This window comes from Microcaecilia unicolor, chromosome 4, assembly GCF_901765095.1.
Source record: "Microcaecilia unicolor chromosome 4, aMicUni1.1, whole genome shotgun sequence".
Lineage (NCBI taxonomy): Eukaryota > Metazoa > Chordata > Amphibia > Gymnophiona > Siphonopidae > Microcaecilia > Microcaecilia unicolor.
This window is the reverse complement of record NC_044034.1, coordinates 247,719,624-247,741,334: the sequence shown is the minus strand read 5'-3', so window position 1 is coordinate 247,741,334 and position 21,711 is coordinate 247,719,624. Positions and strand designations below refer to the sequence as shown.

Genomic DNA, 21,711 nt, shown 5'->3' with positions numbered 1-21,711 from the left:
GCGATGTGGCTGGCAGGAATCCCCAGGCCCCTCCAGCTGAGGACTCCAGGCATATCTCCCTTTAGGATATCCTTTTTTTTTTGGGGGGGGGGGGGGCTGTCACTTAACTCTACCCCCATCCACTGGTACCTTTAAATCATTTGGGTTTTTGCCGGGAGCAAGCAACAACTGATTCCCCTTGCACCAGCCCGAGCTTTCCCTTTGATTCAACTTCCTGTTTGCGGGATCAGGAAGTTGCATCATGGAAGGCTCTGAGCCAGCATGAACAAGTAGAATGTGTTGATGCTCGCTGCCGACGACCTAAAGAATTTAAAGGTACTGGGGGGGGGGGGGGGGGGGTGTCAGAAGAGTGGAGTTTAAGTGACCCATCCCCCAAATCGCCTGGAGATGGGGAGGAGAGAGAGATACCAGGTGGGGACTTTGGATTCAGGTCTGCCCAAAACTGGATATCTAGCTATGAACCTGCCCCAAAAGAAACAAATCTAAGATACGTCATCTTTCATGTATTATGTCTGGATGATATGTATTACACTCAAGGATTTTTATTTTATTTTTATTTTATGTTCACATCTCAGTAGTGATGCCATGGGTTTGATGAAATTCCCTATGTGAGGACAAGATGCCATTTAAATAGTATGTAAATTGGAATCGTTGAGCAAAACACAGTTTTGCCATGTTAACTTCCAATAAAATTGTTGCTTTCAGAAAACATTGTTTGCCTCTTCAAAGCCTGGAGAACAAATCAAAGACTCAGCTGCTATGATCATGTTAAACAAGCTCTCCCAATCATGGCTAAAACATGTCTGCATGAGTAAACATATATAGCTAGGTTTAAAAAATTTTTTGGACAAGTTCTTGGGGTAAAAAAAAAAAATCCATAAACTGTTATAAAGATGGAGTTGAGGAATCCACTACTTATCCCTGGGATAATTAGCATGGAATCTCTCTCTTGGGATCCTGCCTGTACATGTGACCTGGATTGGCCACTGTTGAAAACAGGATACTGAGCTTGATGGACCTGTGGTTTAGCCAATATGGCAGTTAAGTTCTCCACCCACTTCCATACTCGGATATGTGGGACTGGTGCTCAAACATATAATCAGCTGGATAAAGTTGATTTAATAATGCAATATTGGAATACATACACCAGAATTCAGTATTGCAACATACAATGCTGAGAGTTTGTCAACCCCAAGTATAAGAATGAGAATTATAAGTTCTTACCATGATACCTTTGTTTAATTAAAACCAGTTTTATTCATTAAAAAGGTATATTATACAATCCTGTGTTTCTTGAGAGACTATCAGGTGAATTTTCGAAAGAGAAGGGCACCCATCTTCCGACACAAATCGGGAGATGGGCGTCCTTCTCGCAAGATCGCCCAAATCGGCATAATCGAAAGCCGATTTTGGGCGCCCTCAACTGCTTTCCGTCGTGGGGACGACCAAAGTTCACGGGGGCGTGTCGGCAGTGTAGCGATGGTGGGACTGGGGTGTGCTTAGGAGATGGGCATCCTCGGCCGATAATGGAACAAAGAAGAGCGTCCCTGACGAACACTTGGGCGACTTTACTTGGTCCATTTTTTTTTTTTCATGACCAAGCATCAAAAAGGTGCCCGAACTGAGCAGATGACCACCAGAGGGAATCGGGGATCACCTCCCCTTAACTCCCCCAGTGGTCACTAACCCCCTCCCACCCTCAAAAAAAATCTTTAAAAATACTTTTTTGCCAGCCTCTATGCCAGCCTCAAATGCCATACTCTGGTCTATCGCAGCAGTATGCAGATACCTGGAGCAGTTGTAGTGGGTGCAGTGTACTTCAGGCAGGCGGATCCAGGCCCATCCCCCCCTACCTGTTATACTTGTGGTGGTAAATGTGAGCCCTCTAAAACCCACTGTGCCCACATGTAGGTGTGCCCCCTTTCATCCCTAACGGCGATGGTAGTGGTATACAGTTGTGGGTTTGGGGTTTTGGGGGGAGGGGGGGGGGCTCGGCACCCAAGGTAAGGGAGCTATGCACCTGGGACCTTTTTCTGAAGTCCACTGCAGTGCCCCCTAGGGTGCCTGGTTGGTGTCCTGGCATGTCAGGGGGACCAGTGCACTACGAATGCTGGCTCCTCCCATGACCAAATGGCTTGCATTTGGTCGTTTTTGACATGGGCGTCCTCGGTTTCCATTATCTCCGAAAACTGGGGACGACCATCTCAAAAATGACCATCTCTAAGGTCGACCTAAATTTCATGATTTGGACGTCCCCGACTGTATTATCAAAACGAAAGATGGATGCCCATCTTGTTTTGATAATACGGGTTGCCCCACCCCTTTACGGGGCCGTCCTGCGAGGATGCCCTCATGAAAACTTGGGCGCCCTGTTCGATTATGCCCCTCCACATGTATTATATATATATATATTATTATTATTAACATTTGTATAGCGCTACCAGACGCACGCAGCGCTGAACACCACATATATAGTCTTGTGTGTGTATATATATGTGTGTATGTATATGTGTGTATGTATGTGTATGTGATCAACAGTTACTTAGAAATTTTGGTTGGAGTAGTTGCTGTTCAAAGAGTAGCCACCAAGCCCTGATTCTGATTCCTCACAGAAAATGACAACCGAGAGCATATTCTAGCCACCAGTTACTAAATAAAGGATTCACATACTTTGTCACACAAGAATACTTCGTGTTGAATTTTTTTGTTAATCAAATGTAATTTTAATCTGTTATTTATTCAGTGGTATTTTCTTTTTCTTTTATGACTTAGATTAGGATCTAATCATGTTTTGAGTAAAAATTATGCTAAAATACACACCATCCTAGGGGGTTGACAAACCCCTTTTTCAGCATTGTGGATCGGCTGTGAATCAACTAGAAAATCATGGAAAATAAGGACTTTGCTCCTAATTGACCTTTCAGTTCACCATAAGGAGCACATGTCGTCCAACTTTCTTAAGAAGTAAAGTTACACAAGGTGTCTTCAGATGGTAGTCTTGAAAATCTCTATCTGTAAAGTAGTTTAGTCAAAGAATAATTAACATGGCCCAAGTCCACTATTATAATATGATTCAACCTCACACATGCCCCTTCTTTCCCCTATCCCCCACCATTGTTACACTCAAACACATTTCATACCAAACTTAGAGCCAGATGCACTAAACCTAATGAGCCAGCAACATGGTTTTTAAACAAGCTCTAGCCAGTTTAACGAGCAAGTAGTAAAACGAGACATGCACAAAAGTGTTCTCTGAGCCATTTTCCTGTCATAGTAGCAGCTAACGAAAGCAGAATGCAAAACTATTATAATAAGCTAATTACTATGATAATGTGCATGCAAGGTGATGCACAGCTGTTTCTGACTCCATGCATAAAAGCAAACCCTATCTTTACCATGGAAATTTTAACAGGAGGTCTGGAGCTGTTGGTTCTTTGTTGTTGCAACTGTAGGAGAAGGGGAGAAACAAGACAGGGAAGATAGAGCACAGAAAAAAAAAGTACACCAGCTTACACTCAGCTTCTTTGCATGTATGAAAGCTGTGCCATACTTTTTCAAATAGCATTTTACTGGCAAGAAATTGGAGGGGGGGGTACTGAAATGTAAAAGTAATGGTGATTTATGAAAAATACAGTGAAGACAAGGGTCTGTCAAACAGCGTCTGCTGGAAAACAGCATCCACCATGCTAGAAGCACAACAGAGGGGGGATAAACCAATTGGACAGTGTCAGCCTGGGATGTCCCGTCCACTCACTACTGGAGGGGGACACCAGGAAGTTCGGATCCAATCAGCTCACAGCTCGAGTGATGTCATCAGGGAAGCCCTGTAGGGAGGAGGAGTTGAGACAGCAGCCAGCCAATGAGAGTCCATCTTCAGGGAGATAGGGCGTTCCAAGATGTCATCCGGCCAATAGAAGGAAGCAGCAGGAACAGCTGTGGGGGGGGGGGGGGGGGGGGGTAGAACCAAGCCCTGATTCTGATTCCTCACAGAAAATGACAGCCGAGAGCATATTCTAGGCTTTTCCCAACAGCAGGGAGCTCCAACACAGGTCTGCCCATTCATAAAAAGAAAAAAGAGGCACTTTTGTGTTTGCAAAAAAAAAGGACTACATGTACTGCTTTCATACACGCAGCTTGTCTTCATGTATGAGAGCTTTCTGTAGCATGCGCAGAGCAGCCACGCATAGTGATTGACTGTTCTGCTCATGCTCAGCTCACCGACTGGCTTTCCCCATATCGCATGCAAATGAGCTGGGTCGCAAAAGCAACAAGCAGCTCATTTGCATGTGATTCTCTTTGTGAATCCCTCTGTATTTCCAAATCGGTACATTTTTACCGATTTGGAAATACAGACGGATTCTAAACAAGAAATTTGTTTATCTAGGCCTTACTGTTACTAACAAAATTACAGCTATAAACACCATGCAACTCACACCACAAAATGCTGTCTTCTGCAAGCAGGGCACCCCATGGTGCATCCCTAAAGGAGCACACAAAAAAGGCATTACATTCTTGCTTCTTTTGGTTAACTGCATTGTGCTCCTACTGAAAGTTAAATTGCCTGATAGCTAGCTGACAGGGATGGGCAGAGTCAGTAGATGATGTCTTTAGAGGCAGTCAATTGACATTGTGTTAGCTAACTCAGACCACTCCAGAATAAGATTGTAATGGCAAACAGCTGTGAAGCATGGCTGCATACCCATCAGAATATTGAGTAGTAAGCATAGTTTAGTATCTGGAAGTGATTAGTCATATTGAGCATCAAAAGGAACATTTTGTTGTTTTTATACAAGGAGGACATCAGTAAATATAGTAATGCGAATAACTAACAGCTTGATTCAAAGTGAAGAGCCCTTAGCCCATACCTCCCTTTATAGCAAGATATTCACTCTTCTAGACCACACCATTCACCTCCTTAAATATTAATGGTTTTACCTTCTTAAACACCACAGATATTCCATTAAAAGCATTAGATGTAACAAAAATCATTTGTGACCCAGCAAGTTGAGAAGCTGGATGATAATCTACCTAGGGCATTACTGCTTTTGCTTCAGACTGTTCTAACTGATGTGCTTTCCAAATCTCTGATTATATGAAGTTTAATACAGATTATGGACACTGAAAAACGTCAGAACCAGGAACCAATGAAGGATAAAAGGTTTTTAATGAACCATAAATCGGATACCCAACATGACTATCTTTCAAAATTTCTTCATCATAAAACTAATGCACAGTCAGGCCACTATTTGGTAGTTGTTCTACACATACTCCCAAAGCAAAGTCAGATCTTTGGAATAGAAATTGTTTTGATGGTATTTTTGAAAGGAAACCTCTTTTTTTATTTCTAGTTGGTGATTTATGAAGTGTCAAATAAGTTTTATCTTGACTTTGCTTTGGAAGTAATTGCAAACTGCTACCAATTGGTGAATTGGCTGTGCATTACTGTTATAAAACTGCGTTGCCCTTGATGAAGACATTTTGAAACATGACCTTGTTGGATATCTGATTTTTTGTTCAATAGAGATCTTTTATCCTTATTGGTTCCTGGATATGCTGGTTTTCCATGTCCTTGGATGTAGATCTTCGCCCCTCTTGTGTTTAATGTAAATTATACACATGTTCTATGACTTTGTGTGCATATTAAGGTTTCACCTTATGTGTATATTTATTCAATAGCTAGAGATGATTGCCATGGAAAATCCTGCAGATTTGAAGAAGCAATTATATGTGGAATTTGAGGGAGAGCAAGGGGTAGATGAAGGAGGTGTTTCCAAAGAGTTTTTCCAGCTGGTTGTAGAAGAAATTTTCAACCCAGATATTGGTAAGCACTGTTTTAAGTTTTTAATTTAAAAACTAATTTTCATCAGTATATTGGTAAGCTTTCATAGGAAAAGTATGTTAGGTATTAGAGAAAAAAAGCAAAAAAAAAAAAAACCCCAGCTAATGGATATACTGCTCCAGATTAGTCAATATAAAGAACCATCATGTCATACAATAATGGTTCATTCAAAATGATAGTAAATAAATGAGTGAATTAGGAGGAAATATTTTTCACTCAAAGAATAGTTAAGCTCTAGAACTCACTGCCGGAGAATGTGGTAAGTGGTTAGCGCATCTGGGTTTAAAAAGTTTCCTTAGCGTCCCTCCGGACTGTCCCAGATTGTGACTGATGGGTTGTGCACACCTTCCAGCAGGTGGAGACTGAGAATTCTGACTCTTCAGAGGGAGCCAATAAAAGCCCTTGCTAGGCAAAGAAAGATCCAGTAATCTCAGTATCCAGCAGGTGGAAAGTGGTGAGCCCTTCAATCTCTCTGTCTTTTCCTCTATTTTCCTTCTGTAAGGATATTTAGATTGCTATTCTGTGCTTTACAGTGGTACCCTTCTGTGCATCTGGGGTTGGCTGAACCTGCTTAGTGGAGGCTGAGGTCTGCGGGGATCTGTTACAGGCTCAGGGGTGCTACACCCGGGTGGCCGGGTCCCTCCCCTCCCCAAATCTTTCCTATTTGCAGCTTTTCCTTCTGCTGTGTGTAGATTGCCTAGGTCTTTTCAAAGGAAGAGCAGCTAGGCTGGGAGAGGCAGCCATTAAAAAAAAAAAAAAAAAAGACATTCCCAGTTGCACAGCTTTCTGAGTGACTGTTCACACCAGTTCTCCTGCTTTTGTGGCTAGCGCTGCCGTTTTTGTTAGCAGCATGGCTGAGAAACTCAGACAGTGCTCTGTGTGTTAGTGCCATGGCTTAGGCACTAACGGCTGCTACAAATACTGCACCACCATTGAGAGTTCCTCGGAGGCAGGGCCCTCCGCTTCAGTCGCTCCATTTCCTTCCGGGGGGGGGGGGGGGGGGGGATGCAATGTCGGGAAAGGAGAAATCAGTGGTCCCGGCTTTGGTGGGAACTGTCGCCATTTTAGCTGCCTCAGCCGGTTCAACTGAAAAATCTGTCTCTGCCGGTTTCTTCTGAGCAGGTACAGTCAGAAAAGTTTTCTCTCTTCCCTTCAGGGTCTGCTGGGGGTTTCCTCCGGAATTTGTACTACAAATGTATAAGGCATTTCTGTTGCCAAAATCTAAACCTTTCCTGGTCCCTTCTGGCAAAAGACCTTCAGAAGGTCAGATGGTGGTAGCTAAAAAGGGCCAGAGAGTCCTGGGTTCTGGATGAGGATCTTGGTTCTGATCCAGTCCTTGAGATTCCCTCCTCAGAGGACCAAGTTTTTTTCTCAAGGTGGGGGCATATGGAGGAGGACTTAGGCCAGGGAGATTCAGGAGCTGAACCCTTTGTTCCTGGGGAGGATCCTTTGGTCCTTAGAATTTTCCATGAAGAAGATTTGCAGGAATTAATTTCCTTGGTTTCTTCCACCTTATGCAAAGTGGACCTTCTGATAAAGGGGGTCCGTAAACCAGTTAAGACCTTTCCAATGCATCAGGACATCAGGGATGTTATTCAGGCACAGTGGGACGTCCCAGATTTGGCCTTTAGGCTGGCTAAATCTATGGTCTGTCTCTATCCGGTCCCGGAGACTGACAAATTCCTATTGAAGCCTCCTGTGGTGGATGCGGTGGTCTCAGCGGTCACTAAGCGGAATACAGTGCCCGTGGGGGGTGGCACTGCGCTTAAGGATGTACAGGACCACCGTATGGAAGCACTGTTGAAGACTAGTTTTGATGTGTCAGCCTTGACAGTGCAGGCGGCCATCTGTGGGTCTTTGGTAGCCAGAGCTTGTTTTCGTTGATCAGAGAGAATACTAGATAGATGATATGTCTTCCAAAGATGCTGAGATGTCCAAGCTTGAGATGGGTTTGGCTTTTCTGGCAGTCGTGTTGTATGATTTGCTACTAGCGTCAGCCAAGTGTATGGCTTTGAGTATGGCAGCTAGACGGTCTCTTTGGCTTAGGGGTTGGTCAGCGGATACGGCTTCTAAATCTAAGGTCAGTAAGTTTCTCTTCAGGGGTTCCTTATTGTTTGGTGAGGAGTTGGATAAGCTAGTCCGCACTTTTGGGGAGACAAGGTCCCGAGGCTTCCCGAGGATCTGCCTAAGGCTGCTGGGTGCAGTTTGTTCTTGAGCTGGGGTCGTGACTTTTGCCATTTTAGACCGGATAAGACGGCTCTGGTTCAATGCTCCAGGTTTTTCCAGAGGAATCAGTCCTTTGGGGGAACTCGCAGAGGAGGCAAGGGCATGGGTCTCTTTTCAGTCCCCCGCTCGTCCTTTACAGTGAAGGTGTCCGGGCCCAGCCTCTGGTTCTGGTTGGGGTGCGGTTGGTGCAGTTTTACTGGAGGTGGGCCCAGATCACCTCAGAATTTGCGCATTCTCTGTCAGACGCATTTTTGGAGTCTCCTTGCTGGTCTCGTTCCAAGGTGGCCATCATCTCTAGAAAGGCTGCTCAACCTCCAGGCTATTTGTCCAGTTCCCTCGGAAGAACTCAGGCAGGGTCAGTGCTCCATCTACTTTGTCGTCTCCAAGAAAGAAGGCTCAGGCCGCTTCTGGACCTCAAGGCCATCAACCGGGCACTCAGGGTCTCCTCTGTCATAGTGGTGATGCAGTCTGGAGAATTTTTGACGGTTCTAGACCTTATAGAGGCTTATCTACATGTTCCATTCGTCCACTGCATCAGCGTTATCTGCGCTTCGTGATTCTCGGCAAGCATTACCATTTTCGGGTATTGCCCTTTGGCCTTACGACGGCCCCTCGCTCTTTTACCAAGGTGATTGTGATAGCAGCGGCTCTCAGAAGGGAAGGAGTTTTTGTTCATCCTTACTTGGTCGATTGGCTGCTCAGAGCGAAGATCTACCAGGAGAGTCTTCGGTTCACAGAACGGGTGGTCCAGTTCCTGCAGTCCCTTGGTTGGGTGGTCAGCTTGCAAAAGAATCGTCTCCAGCCATCTCAGTCCCTGGATTATCTGGGAGTGTGTATCGACATTCGGAGGGGTCGAGTGTTTCTTACTCAAGCTCAAATTCTCAAGCTTCAGACAGATTTGTCAGTTTTGGCGAACATTATCCCCGAGGGATTACCTTCAAGTGCTGGGATCCATGTCTGCGACAATAGCGACGGTGCCATGGGCCAGAACGCACATGAGATCTCTGCAGAAGTCCCTTCTCTCCAGGTGGTTGCCACAGAGGCACTCCCTACTATGGAAGTTGCCGCTACCAGTTTAGGAGCTTGGCAGTCTTCAGTGGTGGCTCCAGATGCCCAATCTGTCCAGGGGGATGCCTCTGGATGCCCCACAGTGGATAGTAGTCACCATGGATGCCAGTCTGAAGAGCTGGGGAGCCCACTGTCAGGGACAATATGCCCAATGGCTATGGTCATCGCAGGATACCTCCTGTTCGATCAACCTTTTGGAAACCAGGGCAATACATTTGGTGCTCTAAGCATTTTCCCCTCTGTTGGAAGGCACATCGGTTCGCATCATGTCGGACAACGCCACAGCGGTGGCATGTCAATCATCAAGGAGGGACAAAGAGTCTCCTCTTGGAGCGGGAAGCAGCACAACTCATGCGCTGGGCAGAATCTCATCTGGTGGCCGTCTCAGCGGCTCATGTAGTGGGAGTAGAGCATATCCAGGCAGATTTCCTCAGTCACACCACTCTGGGTCCAGAGGAGTGGGCTTTCAGCAACGGGGGCGTTTCGGACCATAGTGGATCGCTAGGGACTTCCGGTCATGGATCTGCTCGCATCTGTGTCCAGCGTGAAGGTTCCAACGTACTTCAGTTGCCGAAAGGAGCCGACAACTCAGGGAGTCGATGAGCTTCTGCTGCCCTGGCCGACGGGCTTATTGTATGCCTTTTCTCCGTGGCCTCTGATAGGTCATCTTCTGCAAAGGATAAAGGCGCACCAGAGGCACGTGATTTTGGTAACACTGGGTTGGCCCTGGTATGGTAACCTGCTGCACCTGCTCGTTGGGCCTCCTCTCAAGTTTCCGGAGGATCCCGTCCTATTGGTCCAGGGTCCGGTGGCTCATCCAGCCCCTCCTCGATTTTTGTCTTACAGCTTGGCTGTTGAACGGGCGCGGTTGAGTAAGAGAGGTTATTCTGCAACAGTAGTTTCCACCATGCTTCAGTCCCGGCGTCGCTCTACTCTCAACTATATGAAGACATGGAGAATGTTTGAGGCGTATTGTGCCGAGTTCGGTGTTTCTCCCTTTTGAGCTTTGGTAGCACAAATCTTGGATTTCTTGCAGCGGGGCTTGGAAAAAGGGTTGTCTCTCTCTTCACTTAAGGTTCAGGTGGCAGCCCTTTCCTGTCTTCAGGGGAATGTTCAGCAGAAGTCCCTGGCTGCCCATCTGGATGTTGTCTGTTTTTTAAAGGGGGGGGGGGGGGGCAGGTCTGGTTTGATCTCCCGCGCGAACGATCTTTCCCTTGTGGGACCTTAATCTGGTTCTCTTTTCTCTTTCTCACTCTCATTTTGAGCCTTTGGCGTCCTGTACTTTGAAGGATTTGACGCTGAAGGTGGTTTTTCTAGTGGCCATTGCCTCAGCTAGGAGAGTTTGAGTTGCAGGCTCTTCCTTTCCGGTCTCTGTTTTGGGAATTTCCTAAGGACCAGGTAGTTTTGCGCCCTGCCCTTTCCTTTCTTCCCAAGGTCTTATCATGTTTTCATATTTCCCAGTCCGTGATTTTGCCTGTCCTGGGCTCTTCCTCCGGGTTGGAGGAGCAGTGTCGTCTGAAGTGTCTGGATGTCAAGCAAATACTTGGGCATTATTTGAAGGTTACGGAGGACTTCTGGCAGACGGATCGTCTGTTTGTTTTGTTTGGGGGAGCTCGGAAGGGGTTAGCGGTTTCTAAACCCACTCTTACTATGTGGCTAAAGGAGATGATAGCTTCTGCTTACCTTCTGGTGAGTAAGCCCGTACTAGTGGGAGTGAAACTCACTCTACTAGAGGCCAGGCGGCTTCTTGGGCTGAGCGTTCTCTGGTCCCGCCTTTAAAGATCTGTATGGCGGCAACTTGGTCCTCTTTGCATTCTTTTCGAAGCGTTATAGATTGGCTGTGCAGAGTCATCAGGATGCAGTTTTCGGGGCGTGTGTCCTCACAGTGGATTTGCTAGGGTCCCGCCCATGATGTTACTGCTCTGTTACTTCCCATCAGCCACAATCTGGACTGATCCAGAGGGACGCTAAGGAAGGAGAAATTAGGCTTTCCCTTCTAATTTGCTTTCCTTTAGTCCTTCTGGACCGGCCCAGAACCCACCCGTGCTATGCTTCAGTCTGTTGTTTTGTTGTGTTTTTCGGCACGTTGGTATGTTCCCTTAACTCATGGAAAGCTGTGTTGTCCATTTTCTGTTTCTGGCTATTGTTTGAAAAAGTATATATATATATATATATATCTGTATAATTCAAGAAATCTTGCAGTGTTTATGCAGACCTTTTAGTGCCCAGATGCACAGAACAGGATCTTCATCTTTCTTTCCCTGCTTTGTTACGATATACTGGATCTTTTTCTGCCCAGCAAGAGCTCTTATTGGCTCTCTGGAGAGTCAGAATTCTCAGTCTCCACCTGCTGGAAGGTGTGCACAACCCATCAGTCACAATCTGGGCTGGCCTTGGACAAGTTCCTGGAGGAAAAGTCCATAGTCTGTTATTGAGATGGACATGAGGGAAGCCAGTGCTTGCCCTGGGATTAGTAGCATGGAATGTTGCTACTGTTAGGTTTCTGTGTACTTGTACTTCTGGGAACTTGTGACCTGGATTGGCCACTGTTGGAAGCAGGATACTGGGCTAGATGGATCATTGGTCTGACCCAGTATGCCTATTCTTATGTTCGACCGAGTCATGTATCAGTAACTTCTGGGGCATTACTTTTCAGTTATCAGTATTTCATCAAATATTACATTCCTTGTCATCAAGCAGATTAATCCATTACGAGTGGGTTGTGTCCATCAACCAGCAGGGGGAGATAAAGAGCACTGAAAGACCATAGTGCCTCATGGCCAGCTAGCTGCATCTGCCTCTTCAGTATTCTCTATCTCCCCAGCAGGGTGGTTGCAGCTTGTTCAGGCTCCTCCACTAGCAGCGCAGGAAGAGGAGTTTCCAGAAGCCTATGGGCAGTTGCTCCTTCTGGATGTTCGAAGGGCTCTGTTGCAATATCTGCACTTGTCAAATGCCTTCAGGACCTCAGACCATCTTTTTGTTCTTTTGTCAGGTCCGCGCAGAAGGTCTCCAGCGTCTAAGGCCACTATAGCCCGTTGGCTCAAAGAAGCTATCTTTTCAGCATATCTGCTATCTGGCCGGCCTCCGCCTGAAGCCTTTGCACATTCCACAAGAGCAATTTCCTCTTCTTGGGCTAGAGGAGTGTGGTAGCCGTGTTAGTCCACTCTTAAGGTTATCAATAGAAATCAAACAAAATAAAACATGGAAAAGAAAATAAGATGATACCTTTTTATTGGACATAACTTAATACATTTCTTGATTAGCTTTCGAAGGTTGCCCTTCTTCGTCAGATTTCCGATCTAACGAAGAAGGGCAACCTTCGAAAGCTAATCAAGAAATGTATTAAGTTATGTCCAATAAAAAAGGTATCATCTTATTTTCTTTCCATGTTTTATTTTGTTTGATTTCTATTGATAACTCTTCTTGGGCTGAAACTGGAGCACTCTCTCTTCAAGAAATATGTAGTGCAGCTACTTGGGCTTCTAAGCTCTCGTTTGCCCAACATTACAGGCTGGATATGGCTGCCAGGAGAGATGGGCATTTTGGAGCACAAGTGCTGGCGCGTGATGTGGCTTGTTCCCACCCTATCTAGGGATTGCTTTGATACATCCCACTCGTCATGGATTCATCTGCTTGATGACAAGGAAGGGAAAATTAGGTTCTTACCTTGGTAATTTTCTTTCCTTTAGTCATAGCAGATGAATCCATGAGCCGTCCCTCATTGGTTCATTATGTGATTTATGTTACTTTTATGTTCAGTTTTTCCTGTAGATATGTTCCCTCATTGGGAGAAGTTGGAAAACAGTCTTCAGGATTTCTGTTCAGTTATAGGAGAATGCGTTCATTCCATCCAGGAGAATGAGTTCATTCCCTCCTTTGACTTATATCTCCAGTTTTGGGGCGTTCATCCGCTGTGAGGAAAGTTCATGTTATTATGCTTTGCGGTGTAACACTGCTTTGGAAGCTTCAAATACTGAAGAGGCAGATGAAGCTAGTTGGCCATGAGGCACTATGGTTTTTCAGTGCTCTCTATCTCCCCCTGCTGGTTGATGGACACAACCCACTCGTAATGGATTCATCTGCTATGACTAAAGGAAAGAAAATTACCAAGGTAAGAACCTAATTTTCCCTTAAGGTTTGTCCTGAAAGAATGTGAAAAATATTGATCTAAAGAAACCACAATTCTGGCTGTGGGAAAAGAAGTGATTTGTACTTGTATCTGGACAGACAGTCCCACATACCACTATACCCTTTTACCCATAGTTCACTATCGTGCAAAAAACCTGGTTTTGAGATTTTGAAAGGTAAAACATTAGTATGTTGAGTTTTTGATACTGTGTATTTTCATTAGTCTGTCCTGTTCATTAGCTTTAATGCGCAGTACTAATATTCATGCTTCAAAATTTTTTTGTAGGTATGTTCACCTATGATGAATCTACAAACTCTTTTGGTTAACCCATCCTCATTTGAAACGGAGGGTCAGTTCACTTTAATTGGCATAGTATTGGGCCTGGCTATTTATAATAACTGTATCCTGGATGTGCATTTTCCTATGGTTGTATACAGAAAACTTATGGGCAAGAAAGGAACTCTCCAAGACCTGGCAGATTCTCACCCAGTAAGTATATTGTTTGAGGGTGACCCAGTAAGTACATTGATTTGGGTGCAACTGTAATACAATGGAATCATATCTAACACTGATGATGGACAGGTTCTGCTTTGGTCACTAGCTCAGTCAGAACTGTTTTTCTATCAATTTAATAATTTATTTTACAGTAAAATTTCTCATTTTTATTTTTGCTATATAAGCATTGCAACATTTTCCTAGTTTGTTTCAGTCTCTTAAAGAGCAGCTTCAGTAGGAATCACATAGGTGGCATGATTAGGTTGTATGTGTTACTGGAGAACTTAAGTGGAATTTTACTGGAATGGAGAAGTGGCCTAACCTGAGAACCAGGGGAACTGGATTAGATTCCCACTGCAGCTACTTGGGACTCTGGGCAAGTCACTTAACCCTCCATTGCCCCAAGTACAAAATAAGTACCTGTTTATAATCTGTTGTAACCAGGTACCTCTAAGTGCAGCCAAGGATAGAACAATCTCCTCTAGCCATAGGCTCCCGGTACAGTCAAGAAAAAAAAATGTCCACCATCAACTTCACTCTTAAGGACTTTATTCCATGCAGGTTTCTAGTAGACCTGATACACAGTTCCAACAGCAGCATTCACCTTCAATCTTAAGCACATGTAAGCCACCTGAAAGTGTGTGGCAAATAGTCCCCTTTAAGCAGTAGGCTATCAGCACATACCAGGATTCAATACAGGCTCACAGTCAGCTCCAGTCTGGGCTCTTTATCCAGTGCACAATAAACAGTAGTTCAATTCCAAATAGAAGCCGTTCATTCAATTCATTATCACATTTAAATCACAAAGCAGCAGTTTCTACCTTCTAATCTCTTTACCTTCAGGAGAGTTCAATACTTTAGGGACTCCTCATACCCAAGGGATTTCACCCTGCATCAGCTTCACTGGTAAATTCAATACTTTAGGGACCTCCCTTACCCAAGGATTTTCAGCCTGCAAATAGTTTTGGGACTTCCTCACCCCCAAGGGATTTCAGCCTGCTTCAGTACTTTAGGGACCTCTCTTACCCAAGGGTTTTCAGCCTGCAACTGCTTCTCTCTTTCTGCTTCTCTCCCCTGGGACTCCTTCCCACCTGCCTAATCAATCCCTGGCTTCCGCTCTCACAACCAATCATTCGCCTTACATTAGCTTCCCCCACACCCATACCAGCTGAGTTAAGCATTAGACTAATGATGAGCTCCTGCACACAGGGTTTCCTATCTCTCTTTCCCCCTAGTGGCAGCCAATCTACACATCCTACCAGCTTACACCCATGTCTTCCCCTATTGCAGCTAGGAGTCCAGTCCGGGTTCCTCATCTCACTCCCTGGCTCCCTTGCCTGCAATGCCTTCTGGGACTTGTATTTCAGACTGAAACTGCCTTAACCCAACTATCCTGGATGTGACTTTATCACACTGTAAACCGCTTTGATTGTAACCACAGAAAGGCGGTATATCAAATCCCTTTATTAAAGAATTCTTTTCGGCGTGCCCAAAATGACCCCGGGCACAACCAGATCAAATGCTATTCAGTTTTAACTTTGTCCATGCGAGAGAGAACATTTCACTGGACACCTGTGGAGCATTTTTCCACCATTGTACTGAATTTTCTTGGAAAATGTTATTAATATTTTCATTCATAATGTTTTGGGTGGTGTTTGGCTTCAGCATTCCCCCGATTCCATTTTCTGTTGATTGTAGTAGATCCTGCTTTGTTGACTAATGTTGAGCTAGCTGAAATCAGGGGGGGGGGGGGGGGTCCCTTCTGTTGTCCCTAAGCATCTTCTGGAAGAAAATCTGGTCACTGATGGCAGGGAATGACAAGAAATGTCATGATGGTGATTTGTGTGCAGTCAGTCTCTACCACTCCAGTTTGTTTTGTCTGAAAGAAGACATTTCATTGGACTACTTCTACCATCCTAGACTGTGGCCAGAGGTTTTTTTTTTGCGTTTTTCTATTTTTATTTAGTAATCCATAGATAGAATTGGTATACCAAAGTGTTCTTTGAAAGCTTCTATTACGAAGCATTACAAGGAGCGCTAGAGGTGTAAATTCAGCAAAATAATTTCACTTTTCAGCATCAGCTCAACCGTTCTGCACAAATGGGTTATTATCCCTTCGTACCAGCAGGTGGAGGTAGAGAAAAGACTGAATTCTACCAGTGATATTGCTGGTAATAAGCTGTGGTGCCCCCTGGAAGATTCCAGTATTTTTCTCTACCTTCACAAGGTGGTAGGTTGCTGTTCAGTGCCTCTGAGTCCCTGGCTTAGCTCCCTGCTTTACTGGTCACCGCTGCGCAGCGTGGTTGAGCCTAAGGGTCATTCCTAGGCTTACGGATTTGTTCTATGACTAGTCGAGCATGGAGTTTGGCTCCGCAGCCCCCAATCGCACTTGATAGTGCTACTGGTTGCAGCTTCAGTCTTGGTCCCTTGGAACTTTTCCTGGGGGGTGGGGTGCACGTCCCCATCCCCCCCTCCCCCCCCCCCCCCCCCCCACCCCCCCCCCCCTTTCCCTCTGCAACTCTAGGTTCCTTTTATTGTGGAGCTGGTTTCTTTTGCTGATACTGCAGCTTTAAGAACTCTGTTTAAAAAAAAAAAATAGCAGCACAGAGCTTTAATTGAGGAAGTTCCTTTTACTGCAAGTGTAGGGATTTCCCCAATTAGCATCCAAGGAAAGCCTGGGGAGCATTGGTTCTTCCCAGGACTTAAGGCTGACTGTATCTCTCGAGGTTTGGCTGGCCTCCCCCCTTCAGCGCTGCGGATCCTGCGAGGGTCAGCTGCTTAGTACCAACTGCCAGATTGGTGTGCCTAAATTGTGATGGGCCGTTTCTGACTTTGGAAACGGCCCGAGGGGGAGGGGAACAGTTGGGTCTGACTCTGTTTCTCCCTGTCCTGAGGCATTGGGTCACAAGGTTCTGATGTCTCTGGCAGAAACTGCAGCCATTTTGTCTTCACAGGTTTCTCCTCCATCTCTTATAATGCACAAGAACCTGTTCCTTCTACCTCCAGGGATAGGGGGGCCTCATAGGGGTTCCAGATGGTTTTGGCTCCAGTGTTTGGCTCAGATGGTCAAGCAGGCCCTGGTGGCAGATGGCAGGATCCCCTCCTATCTGGGGCCCCACGAGGGGAGCCACTTTTGGAGCCAAATGACGCAGGGCGGAAGGTTTGCTTCTGGAAGTGCCGGTGCCTTCGGGAACAGATGTGTGTGTGTGTGATGGGGTTTCAGAGACTCTCTCAGAACTTCCTTTCTCCTCCAGATCCTGATGCGGAGAGGTTTCCAGACCTGGAGGAGGAAAGGTCACTCGTTATCCGGCTCTTTCAGAGGGAGGAGTTGTCTCTTCTCATTGATGAGGTTGCTACTTCTGTAGCCATGGTACGAACTGTGGATGTGGATCCTGTGAAAGGGGGACCCCTTGCTGCAGGGGAATGCTGGGGCCCCCTCAAGCATTTCCCTTGCATGGGGTCTCATCTGCATGATGATGGTGGAGTGGGAACTTCCGGAAGTCTTCAAGGAGCCAGACTGCTAGATCACCTTTATACATTTGCTCTGGAGGAGGTGGCAAGGTATTGGTTGTTTCCCAAAGTGGACATCCTGGTGACGGCAGTCACGAAGGCAACCGGGGTCCTGGTTAGGGGGGATTCTTGCCCTGAAGGAGTACTTAGATAATGTGGAACAGCAGGCTTTGCTTTGCTTTTTCGGTAGGGCGTCCTGGTGGCTATCTGCGAGGGGGCGCTGCGGCTATGTCACACAGGCCATGGCTGCTGCAGTGGTTGCAGCAGCTACCAGAGTTACCAGAGGTTGCTCGCTTGGAGTCTGGCACCGCTTTCTTGGCTGGCATTTTTTGTGATCTGGTCCACCTTGCTTCCCACTTGGTGACTGCAGCTCCACCACTGGGAGGCAGATGTGGTCTCCAAGAAGTTGTTGAGCCAGTTACCCTTTAGGTGGCTCATGCTGTTCAGCGAGGACCCCAAGAAGTTGGTAAAGGATATGGGGAGGCACATCTTCTCAACTCCCTGCTGTATCGTCAGAAGGGGGGTGCAGCATGCTTTGGCTTCTAAACGTTCTGAAGGGGTGGGTCATTTTTTATCTGCACGGTACTCCCCTGCCCAGGGGGTGGTCAGGGAGGGCCCTTCAGGCAGGAATCCTTTTGTGATCCTCAGAAGTCCGGTGCCGCCGGCTCTTCTGGCAGAGTGGCAGCTGCCCGACCTTCCCGTGACGGTGTGTGCCAGGCCCCTCGTGGTCCTGGAGGGGAGGGAGGCTGTCTCTCTTCCAGGATGAGTGAGCTCGCAACCTTGGATCAGTGGGTCCTAGAGGTGATAGAGATGGGATATTCTTTGGAGTTTGCTTGTCCAGTTTCCGATGCATTCGTGGCCTCGCCATGTGGCTCCGCTCTGAAGCGGCAAGCAGTCACATGTGCACTTCATCACCTTTGCGCGCTCAGAGCCATGGAGCTTGTACCACCAACAGAGCAAGGTCAGGGCCTGGTGTTCCTTCTATTTGTGCACCCAAGAAAGGGGGCTCTTTCGGCCTTTTCTGGACCTGAAAGTAGTGCACAAAATAGATATGTGTTTTTTAGTGTATTGGAAACACTCACATGAGTGTTTTAAATGTAATGTTTTTAACATATATTGTAGGAGAGTTTTTTTATTACTCATTATTATTATGTGTTTGTTTGTGCTATTCCAATTGATTTTATAGAATTGAGAGCCTCTGAGGCAGCCCTTTGTTTGGCTTTAATTTGCCAAGTTGGGCACAATCTTTCTAACCCCCTACTCTGTTGCTAATAAAAGTCCATTGGAATTGATTGGATCTTGTTTGTTTTTTTTAAGTCAATCTGCCCTTGGGTGTATCCAATCAGCACCTTCTGTTTTCACCCTGGAAAAGAGTTTCAATACGTTTTAAGAAAGATAAAAGAAACTATAAGCAGAATGAATAACATGTAAAACTGAAAAATGTGGATCTATGTTGATATAGTTTTCATCGAAGCATACTTTCTGATGATCTGAGTATAGTAAAATTGTTTGATTTGGGGAATATTGATGGTTGCTTTTGTCTTATGTCCCCATTGAAATACATTTTTATTAATACTAGCATATAAAAAGGTGGCATTGCAAATATTACACCAGTCCCTGGAATTCCAACACATCTTGTATTGGGAAACAGAACAACCAGGATTTTCTACACAGAAACTACAGATCAACAGAATACTTCCTTGATCACATATAGATAGGACATAGATACTAGATGTTCGTAATACACCAGTATACACTGAAAGTAAAATTACAAGAAGTGCCACTTACTGCTATGACCTGGCAAGGAGTGCAGCTCAGATCAAATTAATGCTATAAAAAGCAAATCTATCTGACAAATTTGGGTCATTGAGGAGCAGGGAACCAGTCCAGGTTTTACCCTCATTGCAGCAGTGGGATTAAAACCCTGGTGTCTGATTGCTCCTGATAATCTGGAGCTATCTGATATTTCATAAATGTTTCAGATTCAAACTATAGGAGCAGCTACAGCTGAAATCAAGCAAATTCTTAAGGGCTGCAGTGTCACTTATTCAAAATGACTGACAAAACCTTCCAGAGGGATAAGATGTTGTAGCCTACTGAGCATAGACTGGTAGTTGCCACCTTAAAAAATTCCCTATACCATTTTAAGGAAGTGTAGTACTGTGTGCATGCATAAGTCCTAGAATAGCTCTGTCTGAAAGGTGGCTGTCTTTCAACCTGAAGATCACAGGTTTAAGGTTGGCTTCTGCATGAATGGTTTAAAAAAAATGCTGAGACTTTGCACAAAGTAGCATATTGGAGTGTGGAGTATTATTGGAAGACAGGAAAAAAAGTTTTGGTACTCTGTACTGTGCTTATCAGCTGTAAAAGTTAAATAAAAAATAAAGCCCTGCTCAGAGTAAAGGTGTTGGTTGTTTTTTTTTGTTTTTCTACCATTTGTGCTGGTCTGCGTCTTTTATTCAGTGACCACCTTTAGTTCATGTATCCCATATATATGATTCTTATGGATGCTGTTTGCATTATTTACTTGTAATTTTCATCCTTTTATAACTGTTGAGTGGTATTGTAGAACGTACCTTTTCTTTGCTAATTTATTTGCCGAAGTGGTATTTGGTCCATTGGTGCATAGACCAACTCCTCGGGCATACTTAGAAATATGTTATGGATCCAAGATGGCGCTATGACCGGACGCACCTGAGTTAGCTGCTGAGGTTCGCTGTAGTTTTTCTGCTGTTTTCGCTTCTCCTGTGTCCTCATCGATGGGGAAACGGAGGGGGAAAGTTAGGGAGCATTCCTCGGCTCCTGGGACGCCCTTGGCGCTGCGGCAGACGACTCTGCAATTTCCAACGCAGCATCCGGGACCTCGGGGAACTTCGACCCCTTCTGCTGCTCTCGACGCATCGGTGTCGATTGAGAGCGCTAACGGGGCTTCTCTGAGCCCTGTAGAGCGAATTGCCCCGCCTCAACCCGGAAGGGAATCGCCGATAGCCCAAGCAGGGAAGGAGAATGAAAGTGTTCAACCTAACCCGCTCGAGGGAAGGACTGCGGCGATAAAAAATGACCCCCAACTGAAAGAAACACTTTTTCAATCAGCTTCACAGGTACTTCCTTTGGAAATTGTTTCTAAATTATCTGAAGTTGGTGCTCAAATTCAATCCCCTCCTGGAATTTCTGGCGTGACTAGACCAGCAATTGTGACATTAGAGTCACTATGGGATATGGTACATAACATTCAAATCTCCATGCAACCTACATTGAAAGCAAATACTGATAATATAAAAATTATTTCTGAAGCTGCGTTACTCCAAGCACAGGTATCAGCGCAGCAGGCCCTGAAAGTGGAAAATTTGAATATTAAATTACAAGAAATGGAAACTTTGGAAACTGCTTTGGTTAAGGACAATGTTTTTCTTCATAAACGAACAGAATACTTGGAGAATCAGATTCAGAGACTTAATCTTAGGTTCCTAAATTTTCCTAGGTCTCCTTTGATTTCATCTGTTGAAATGATTAAGAAATATATGGTGGACATACTTGGAATGGATAAAGATTCATTGCCTCCCATAACACGGGCCTATTACATCTGGAGCCCACAGGGGGGAGATGGAATGAATTTAACTTCATTCCTCGAGAGTTCACTAGAGATTATTACCCAGAGGACTACTATGCTTGTTACTTTTGTCTTGGAACCTGACCGCAATGCAATATTAAGACTTTCCTTAAGACATTTAGATAACTTGTTTATGGGTTCAAAGGTTCGTGTTTTTCCTGACCTCTCAAGGCCCACTCAAGCTAGGCGCAAGGCCTTTTTGGAACAGCGTCCTAGAGCGTTGGCATTGGGAATAAACTTTGTATTACGATTTCCTTGTACAGTGGGGGAAATAAGTATTTGATCCCTTGCTGATTTTGTAAGTTTGCCCACTGACAAAGACATGAGCAGCCCATAATTGAAGGGTAGGTTATTGGTAACAGTGAGAGATAGCATATCACAAATTAAATCCGGAAAATCACATTGTGGAAAGTATATGAATTTATTTGCATTCTGCAGAGGGAAATAAGTATTTAATCCCTCTGGCAAACAAGACCTAATACTTGGTGGCAAAACCCTTGTTGGCAAGCACAGCGGTCAGACGTCTTCTGTAGTTGATGATGAGGTTTGCACACATGTCAGGAGGAATTTTGGTCCACTCCTCTTTGCAGATCATCTCTAAATCATTAAGAGTTCTGGGCTGTCGCTTGGCAACTCGCAGCTTCAGCTCCCTCCATAAGTTTTCAATGGGATTAAGGTCTGGTGACTGGCTAGGCCACTCCATGACCCTAATGTGCTTCTTCCTGAGCCACTCCTTTGTTGCCTTGGCTGTATGTTTTGGGTCATTGTCGTGCTGGAAGACCCAGCCACGACCCATTTTTAAGGCCCTGGCGGAGGGAAGGAGGTTGTCACTCA

General features: G+C 45.3%; 1 protein-coding gene across 1 annotated transcript in view; it reads left to right on the top strand.

Annotated features, from left to right (window-relative positions):
- The window catches only part of UBE3A (ubiquitin protein ligase E3A), a 201,939-nt gene that overhangs the window by 122,820 nt on the left and 57,408 nt on the right, over window positions 1-21,711 (top strand). Inside the window, 3 exon segments of the mRNA XM_030201384.1 lie at window positions 5,677-5,821; window positions 13,548-13,581; window positions 13,583-13,751. Of these exon segments, the coding sequence (XP_030057244.1) occupies window positions 5,677-5,821; window positions 13,548-13,581; window positions 13,583-13,751 (348 nt within the window).